General features: G+C 48.1%; 1 protein-coding gene across 4 annotated transcripts in view; it reads right to left on the reverse strand.

Annotated features, from left to right (window-relative positions):
- SPECC1 (sperm antigen with calponin homology and coiled-coil domains 1) overlaps positions 1–9,806 on the reverse strand; it is a 246,390-nt gene that overhangs the window by 135,395 nt on the left and 101,189 nt on the right. The window contains exon 1 of one of the 4 annotated variants that reach the window (XM_024753292.1): positions 39–196. The exons of the other annotated variants lie outside the window; for them this stretch is intronic. Within the exon in view, the coding sequence (XP_024609060.1) occupies positions 39–78 (40 nt within the window). The 5' untranslated portion in view covers positions 79–196. Of the gene's footprint in view, positions 1–38; positions 197–9,806 lie in introns of those variants that run through there. 4 annotated transcript variants of the gene reach the window in all.

The raw sequence follows: 9,806 nt of genomic DNA on the forward strand, positions 1-9,806 counted from the left end.
GGGAGGGGGTGCGGCGACCCCCCGCCCGCCGCACCGACCTGCTTCGGGATCTTCGGGTCGCCCCGAGTGGTTGCCCATGCTCTGCGGCCTCGGGCAGCGGCCGACCGGCCGCCTCGGACGGCGTGTCCACCGCGCGGCAGCTCGCGCCGGCTCCGGCTGGCGAGGCGGCTACGTCCGGCGGGTCCGCTCCAGTCAAAGAAAGGGCCGGCGCCTCGAGTCCCCGCGACCGCCGGCCGCTCTGCGCCCGCTCATCTGCATACCGCCCGCCCACCTTATCTACATACCACCCCCCACGCAGGCCGTCCACCTCGACTCGGGCTGCCCACCCCACGAGGCCCGCCCACCTCATCTACATACCTCCCGCCCACCTCATCTGCATATCTCTCTGGATCTTCCAAAGCTTCCCTCCCAGGCGGGGGAGGGACGCGCCCGCTGCCCGACTTCCGGCCTCTAGGGGCGGACGCTGAGAACTGCGGCTGGACCCTGCAGGCTGGAAAAACCCCACTGCGGGGACGCTGAGGCCAGGTGTCACGAGGAAGGAAGGCACAGTCCCGCGCGTGAGAAATCAGACCTTCGGGAAATCTGGGTTGCCATAAGACAGGCGCTTCGTAAGTATTTTTGGGGACTTAGTTCTTGGATGAATGAGTAGACGAATAAGCAAGTTTTGAGGCGGAGGCAGTGTAGACGACGCTTTAACAACATTCTCCACGATGAATACTGCCACTAATAATAAATATGCATGCCAGTCACAAGGACAAACTGCCCTCAGAAATGACTGCCTTATCGGGTACTTCCCTCGTGGTGCAGTGGTCAAGAAGCTGCCTGCCAATGCAGGGGGCACGGGTTCGAGCCCTGGACCGGGAAGATCCCACATGCTGCGGAGCAACTAATCCTGTGCGCCACAACTACTGAGGCTGTGCTCTAGAACCAGCGAGCCACAACTACTGAAGCCTGTGCACCTAGAGCCTGTGCTCTGCAACAAGAGAAGCCATTACAATGAGAAGCCGGTGCACTGCAACGAAGAGTAGCCCCCGCTGGCCGCAACTAGAGAAAGCCTGAGTGCAGCAACGAAGACCCAACGCAGCCAAAAATAAATAAATAAATAAAAGAAGTGACTGCCTTATGTGAAAACGCTTAGAACTCACTAAATCTTGCAGTGACAAGTATGTAATGGGGAAAAAAAATTATGAGCAGGACGGCGGGTTCCACGTGCTGCATCACTTCAACACTGGCCAATTCTCAGCTCTCATTCAACATCTTAGGTCACCGCTGGTCACTCTCAACAACAGTTAATTCCCTTGGTTTCAGGGACACCACACTCTCATAGTTTTCTGCCACTTCCCCAGTCCTCCTCTCTGTTCCCTTCATTGGTTTCTCCTCATCTCCTCTAGACCCCCAGCGCCCTAATGTCCAGTCACCTCCATCCAACTTACTCTTTGCCTTTAACTTGGCCATCACAGCCAAGCTGTGGCTTTTAGATCCCGCCTGTATATCTTCAGCCTGATCCTGCCCTCTGAACTCCAGACTCATCTATCCAACTACCTTCTTGACGCCTCCACTTTGATGTCCTAATAGGCAACTTCAGTTTAATGGGAACAAAACCAAATTCTAGATTTTCTTCCATCGATGTCTCACGTAGTCTCCTCCATCTCCATAAACGGAAGATATCAGGATCAATATGGTAAATGCCACCTCCTCAGCACTTCTCACCGCTTCCACTGCTACCACACCTGGTGCAGCCCACAGTCATCTCCCACCAGGATCACTGCAGCCGCCTCCTGACCTTCTCCCTTCTTCTGCTCCTGACCTTCACATAACAGAGTGATGCTTCTAAAACCCAGGTCAGATCATATCACACCCCCACTGACACGCTCTGATGGCTTTCTGTCTCACTCGGCAGAAAAGCCAAGCCCTAACAATGGCCTTCAAGGCCCTGAATTCCCTTCCCCTCCCTCTACCAGTGGACTCGCCCCCCCCTCCACACACACACCTGTCTTGCTATAGTAGCCTCCTCACTCTTCCCAGGTAAGCCACGTTGCTCCCACCCAAGGGACTTTGCACTTGCTGTTCCCTCTGCCCGGGACGCTTTTCCCCACATTCCTACGTTACACAGACCATATGGTTCACTCACTCTCACTTCCGAGAGGCTCTCACTTCTCATTCATTTGATTAAGAGGGGCTTCTCTTGTCACATCATGTGAAATAGTCAATCAGACCCTCCACACATACACTTCCCTGGTTTGTGGACCTTTGTGACACTTTCCACCATTTAGTCGACTGTATGTTTACTTGTTAAGTGGTTTACTGTCTCTCCAGTAGAGTGCAAACATCATGAGAGCAGGGAATGAATGCATGAGTGAGTTTATAAGCTGTACTGTAAACACATCAGCTCTTACACGTTACTTCCTTTCAGTAGGAGTGCTGTGAGTTATTCTCCATCAAAACTAGTTTGTCAAAGACAAGAGCCACAGTTCTATTTCTATAAACTACAAAACCTGGCACAACCCAGAGCACATAGAAGCGGATGTATGAAGGAAAATCAATTGCATAGGATGACTTCAGAGCAGAAATGCATATGAGATCAAGCTCAATCCCCCTTTTTAAAAGGTGAAGAATGGGCTTCCCTGGTGGCACAGTGGTTAAGAATCCACCTGCCAGTGCAGGGGACACGAGTTCAAGCCCTGGTCCGGGAAGATCCCACATGCCGTGGAGCGACTAAGCCTGTGCACCACAAGTACTGAGCCCGTGCACCACAACTACTGAGCCTGCACTCTAGAGCCCGCGAGCCACAACTACTGAAGCCACGTACCTAGAGCCCATGCTCTGCAACAAGAGAAACCACCGAAATGAGAAGCCCGCGCACCGCAACGGAGAGTAGCCCCCACTTGCCGCAACTAGAGAAAGCCTGCGCACAGCAATGAAGACCCAACGCACCCAAACATAAATAAATAAATGGTGAAGAATAAGCCCAGAAAAGATGTTTGACTTCCCAAAATATGTGGATCAATCGACAAAGGCTGAGTTTGTGAACACTGCCACAGTGACACCACTTCAACTTACAGAACAGTTACATACTTCTCTGGAGAGTTTTGAAACTCATGAGTCATCTTCTTAATCCCATAAACTGTTACGCAATTAACATGTATCTCGTCAGGAAAACTTGACAAGATACCAACCCGAGATGCATCCTGTACAACTATGACTCTCTTTTACAGTCGGAAATATTTAAATCAAGTCCTGTGTGTATTTCATCTTCTTAACATTGTTCTAATCTTGCCTCTCTCTTATCTTTGCTGGCACTTGTTTAATTCAGGCTGTTAATTCACACAAGGAGAAACTAGCACTAGCTTCCAACTCACTCGATGCTTCCCGTTTTGCGGCTGCCCAAACCCCTCCCCCATTCCACCCATCAAGGTGGCAAACGTGACCTTATCACACCTCTGCTTAAAAGCTGCCTGCCGCTCCCTTCTACCTTTAGCATAAAGTCCCCGGTTCTTGATGTATCATCTTGCACCCCCATACCCCTTACTCTACCCTCATCTTTCAAAAATACACCCTCCCTTTATCTCCCAGCGACATGAAGCCAGTTGTGGTGCCCTGAACATGCCCTACCGTCTCAGGTCCCTACGCTTTCATATCTGCTATATTCCCTCTGACTTGATACCCCACTGTAGCCTGGCTACCTGGCAAATGCCTATGCTTTCCTCTAAATTCCTGGGCAAGCATCACTCCCCCTGGGAGCCTGCCCATCCCAGCCAGAATCAAATACATACTCACTCCCTTATGGTATTTCTGTCCCTTGTAAATGCTTGTATTTTCCCACAGAACCACATTATTTAAACTATGCTTCTTTGTAAGACTGTGAACTCTTTGAGCGGCAGTGATGCTGTCTTAGTCATGCTTGCATCCATATCTCATAAAACTGAAGTAAATAATATATTTACCTACTCTATAATACAACGCTAACTTAAACAAACAAAATAGTTCTGGGATGGTCACTTGAACTTCTGAAGGATTCTTTGCTCTCCGGAGACATCCTATGTTATTGAAATGAAAAGACTAAATATTATAAAGACATCAAGTCTGCCCAAATAATTAATCTATAATTTTAACAAAATTCAAATTAATCATGAACTTGATGTATTTACTCCGAGATTCACCTGGAGGAATAAAGGCATCAGAAAGTCTAAGAAACTCTGGAAGAGGAAGAAAAAGAGGAGATTTGCCTTATTAGAGATGAACACATGCCATAAAATTACATCAGAAAACCAGTGTGGTTACAACAGAATGGAAATTCCCCAAAAAACAGATTTAAAAGAATTGAACAGGACTTCCCTGGTGGCTCAGTGGTTAAGAATCTGCCTGCCAACACAGGGGACACGGGTTCGAGCCCTGGTCGGGGAGGATCCCACATGCCGCGGAGCAACTAAGCCCCTGTACCACAACTACTGAGCCTGCACTCTAGAGCCCGCGAGCCACAACTACTGAGCCTGCGTGCCACAACTACTGAAGCCCTCGCGCCTACAGCCCGTGCTCCGCAACAAGAGAAGGCACCGCAATGAGAAGCCTGCGCACCGCAACGAAGAGTAGCCCCCGCTCGCCGCAACTACAGAGAGCCAGTGCGCAGCAACAAAGACAAAACGCAGCCAAATAAATAAAATAAATATATAAATAAATTTATTAAAAAATTAAAGAATTGAACATAAAGTAGCACTTCAAATTAAGTGACAGCCATATATCCCTCTTTATGCCAACAATAAGTTCAATTCAGTATAAATTTAAGTGTAAAATATGAACATATAAAAGTCTTGAAGTAAACACGGATGAATGTTTTATAATATTGAAGGGGAAAAAGTCTTTTTTTATTGTCCGACTTTTCACTGTGAACATTTTCAGATGCACAGAAAAGTGTGCCCAGAACACTACAATGAACCCCTTCTATATCCATCACTTACATTTACCAACTGTAACCATTTTACCGCATAAACATTCTACCACATTTGGCCTTTATCTCGACCCCTCTCCATTTTCCTTCTCATTGACTCATTTGAAAGTATGTTGCCAACCACATGACATCACAACACTTCACCCCCAGATACTTCCAGCAGGATCTCCTAAACTCTCCTACAACACCATGATCACACCTACGAAAAATAATATTCTCAAAATATTACACGGTACACAGTTCATATTAAAATTTCCCCAATTGCCTCCAAAACATTTTTTTTCCAAAAACATCATGATCCAATCAATGTTAAATACTGTTTAAGGAAGACACATCCTGAAATAACCTTCATCGATGAGAGTTTTATTTATTTGGCCACGCAGCTTGTGGGATCTTATTTCCCCTACCAGGGATCGAACCCAGGCCCTCTGCAGTGAGAGCAGCGAGTCCTAACCACTGGACCACCAGTGACAGTGATAATCCATCAGTGACAGTTTTAGATGCTGATGGCGGTAACCTGATAAAACCATTTTAAAAGGAGGTAGAGAAATTTAACACACTCCTAGTAATTATTCCTGAGGGCATGACCTCACAATTTTTTAAGTATCAGCCATCACTGAAAACAAATCTTTTAAAGAGAACTTTGAAAGCAGGACAGTGAGAAGTCAAGTTGTGGCAATAATACGAACTGGGCAAACAAACGCTGACCGTCCAGTGTTGGAATAGGATAAAATTTCCAGTGGGATCAGTTTGTCCGGAGCCACAGGTGGAGGTACAGCTGACATGCTCCAGAACCAGAACCGGTGCTAAAAAACCTCAAAAATGCTCTAGGGACGTCAAAGACAGCTATGATGCTTGTTTTAAAAGAGCAACAGGGCTTCCCTGGTGGCGCAGTGGGTGAGAGTCCGCCTGCCGATGCAGGGGACACGGGTTCATGCCTGGGTCACGTTTGTCTTTCTGCTCAGACCTCCCTGCACCCTGCCCCGTACTGCTCTTTCCTGCCTCTTCCTTCTCTGCTGCTTCCAGTGAACTGTGCGCTGGACCTGCTGGCAGCACCCTCAGGAAGCAAGCCAGTCCCAAGCGTGGCTGAGGCCTCTCTCTCCCCTTTATCTCATCTTCTTCAAAGCCAGTATCTTTCTAGCCTTCATTCCTGGCATTGAGGCACCCCCAGGCTTCAGTCTTGCTAATTGATTTGGAGTAATGACGGGGCTCTTTTTAGTTCAGAAATAATTCGTTGAGTCTTGAAGGCTCATCCGTTTATCTCCTTTTACTTATTAAAAAAACCCCAGGGCTTCCCTGGTGGCACAGTGGTTGAGAGTCCGCCTGCCGATGCAGGGGACACTGGTTTGTGCCCCGGTCTGGGAAGATCCCACATGCCACGGAGCGGCTAGGCCCGTGAGTCATGGCCGCTGAGCCTGCGCGTCCGGAGCCTGTGCTCTGCAACGGGAGAGGCCACAACATTGAGAGGCCCGCGTACGGCAAAAAAAAAAAAAAAACTTTTAAAAAAATAAAAAATTAAAAAAATTTTTTAAAACCCAGCTTTATCGAAGTGTAATTTACATATCACTAAATCCACCCATTTAAGATGTGCAAGCCAAAGAGTTTTAGTCAGTTTACTAAATTACAACCATCCACCACGACGGAGCTTTAGAACATTTCTGTCACACCGAAAAGATGCCTTCTGTTGATTCCAGTCAATTCCTGTTTCACGCCAGCTCCAGGCAACCACAAATCTGCTTTCTGTCCCTACAGATGCGCCCTCGACGTTTCCTGCCACCTTTTTGTCGTTGGAGTGTTTTTCAGACCAATATATGTGCTGTTTGCCTGAGGAACTTTTCTTCTGATTCAGTTACTAGACTTCTTCTGTTACCCTTTCTTTGACTCTTTCTCCCAGCGTTTAAGTTTCTCTTGGTTTTCTTTGTGCGAACCTCGTTGGCCTTTGACTTATTAGGAAAGTTGAGGTTTCCCCCCTCCTTTAGAAGATGGAAAACTTGGAGAGTGTCATGTACAACACAGGTGCTGAATATTATTGATTGAATGAAGCAGCCTAAGCCCCATGCTCCTGGGACTTCCAGAAATCATTGAGGGAAACACGACCCCCTTTGTGCTCCTAGACTTGGAAGCTTAGGGGAAAACTCACGTTACACCCCTAGGCTTGTCTTTCGCATATAATGTGAACTTCAGAATCTGAAGGCCAGTGATGAGTTTTTATTATTCATACGAAGCTCCAAGGGAAGGTGACTGGGTAGATAATAAGACTCTTGTAGGCTCAGGGGGTGGTCTGGGCGAGGTCACCTAATGAGTCAGTGGCTGAGACAAGGACAGACAATGGGCATTTTTACTGTACCGGGGTCTATAGTGGTAATGACCATTATCTCAATCTGCCTTCCTTTACCCTCTAGCGATGTTATTTATATTTAAGTTAAGCCCTGTTGGAGATTTAAAAAATGTGTTTTCTCTAATTCAGGAAGGGTTTTTCCAAGATTTTCTCCCATAGTTTACAGTTACTTATTTCAAGAAACGATTTGCTTTTCTGAATCCCGAAAGAGTCGCTTCTCTTTGAAGATTCCGGGGCCAGCTTCTCCTGAAGGCAGAGAGGTAGAGAAAGAAAGAACAAGTGCTTGCAGGCAACAGGCCTGAATTGAACTCTGGCTCCTTCCTTTTTATCTCTATGTCCTTGGGCAAGATAGCGAATCTCTCTGAACCTGAGTCCGTTATGGAGAAAAAGGAGAGCTACCAGGTCAGATCTTATCTGACTCAGCTGGACTTCAACACTGAGGAAGCGTGCCATGTTGTATTAACAGAACAGAAGGTAGGTGACTCAGAGGAGGTTTACCTTGGGGACACAGTGATGTCGTGGGAGAACCAGTTCTCTCTGTGTTTCTCATCTACCCTCCTGGCCACCTCCCTTCGCCGTCTTGGTGGAGATGGCCGCTGTAGTGCTGGTGACTGCAAGCAGGGAGGACAAAGCCCCGTGGAAGAAGAGAGCATTCTTCCAGTGTGTCCCCTTAAGGGCAAGAAAGCGTTCCCGGACTCTCCCACCAGACCTCCCTCAGTCACTAGCAAGGAAAATGGAATCACCAGGATTGGCTTCGACCGTGTAATCAAGATTCATTCTGGAGCTAAGAACAGTGTGACCTTCTAGCAGCATCGTGTTCCATGGAGTTCATTAGCAAAGAAGAAGGAAATGGCTGGCGGACAGGTGATCCCCGGTGACTGTTATTCCTGTTTCGTGGTGTTACTTTAAGCCCGAGGTAGTTATTTGGATTATGATTTTTGTTAAAGGAATAGCCTTTGTTTTTTAAAGAGGTTTCAGGTTTATAAAAGAAATGAGTGGCAAGTATAGAAAGTTCCCATATACCCCCTCCGCACCCCCCTCTGTTTCCCCCTTTATTAACAGCCTGCACTGTGGGGTACATTTGTTACAACTGATAAGCCAATATAGACCTGTGGTTTTTTTCATTTTTTTTATTGACGTATAGCTGATTTACAATGTTGTAGATCCGTTATTATTAACTAGACTCCACAGTTTATATTGGAGTTCACTCTTTGGGTTGGTTATACATTCTGTGGGTTTGGACAAATGTATAATGACATGTATCCATCACTGGAGTGTCACACAGAATAGATTCACTGCCTTAAAAGTACCCTGTGATCCACCTAGTCTTCCCCCCACCTTTCTTCCTCCAAACCTCGGCAACCACTGATTGTTTTACTGTCTCCATGGTTTTGCCTTCTCCAGGGTGTCGTATGGTTGGAATCGTACAGGATGCAGCCTTTGCGGACTGGCTTCTTTCACTCTGAAATCTGCATTTAAGGTTCTCCAGCTCATTTCTTTTTTTTTTTTTTTTTTTTGCGGTAAACGGGCCCCCCACTGTTGGGGCCTCCCCCTTTTGGGAATCCCGGACCGGGACACGAACCCGTGTCCCCTGCATCGGCAGGCGGACTCTCAACCACTGCACCACCAGGGAAGCCCAAACGCAGCCTATCTTTAAAAGGGGAAAAGCTCATCCTGTTGTGGGATCAAGAAAGTCTTCACGGAGGAGGTGATGCTTACCAGTTGGTCCTCCCTCCTGTGGTGAACAGCACTGCTGTCAAGGTCCAGAGTGGCAGGAGGGGCCAGCAGGAGAGGTGCCAGCAGGAGAGGTGCCGGGCCTGGACGTGTGTCCTGGAGGAGCATTGCCGGGTCTGTGCTCACCAGGGCGAACAAAGGCTTGATTGTTGGAAAGTCCTGAGTGTATTTGGAGAACCAGCCCCCCTGTGGCCCAGGACTGGAGCTCAAGGCACGAACAGGGTTGGGCCGAGGCTGCTGCGGTATCGCGCTGGATCTAGGCAGGAGCTTTGCCCCTGGTCTCCCGCGGGAGAACCGCAGGTGTCTGAGTAGAGGGCTGAGCCATCCGAAGCTGTGGTTCAGGATGATGGCCCTGCTGATGCAAAGCCTGCTGTTCATCCACCCTCTTCCTAGCATTTTACACATAACCAGCTCACCAAGGTAACCAAGGTGCCCATTTGAACAGGACACATTGACCAATGTCCTGGGCAGGACGAGCACCGTTGGTTGGGAGGCCCCACCTGGAACAGCCGTGCACTTCAGCCCCTCCACATGGGTTGTCTGCATACTGAGAGTAGGTCTATTTGTCCCAACCCTATTTATGCTAGTTGTACCAGGGATTTTATTTACGTAACTTAATTATTATGTAAACCAATGAAATAGCGCAGAGAGAGAGGGAGATTGTTTCCTCAAAAGCCACTCTGGGACTTCCCCGGTGGCACAGTGGTTGAGATTCCGCCTGCCGATGCAGGGGACACGGGTTCATGCCTGGGTCCGGGAAGATCCCACATGCCGCGGAGCGGCTGGGCC

Source organism: Neophocaena asiaeorientalis, unplaced genomic scaffold, assembly GCF_003031525.2.
Source record: "Neophocaena asiaeorientalis asiaeorientalis breed wild unplaced genomic scaffold, Neophocaena_asiaeorientalis_V1.1 scaffold540, whole genome shotgun sequence".
Lineage (NCBI taxonomy): Eukaryota > Metazoa > Chordata > Mammalia > Artiodactyla > Phocoenidae > Neophocaena > Neophocaena asiaeorientalis.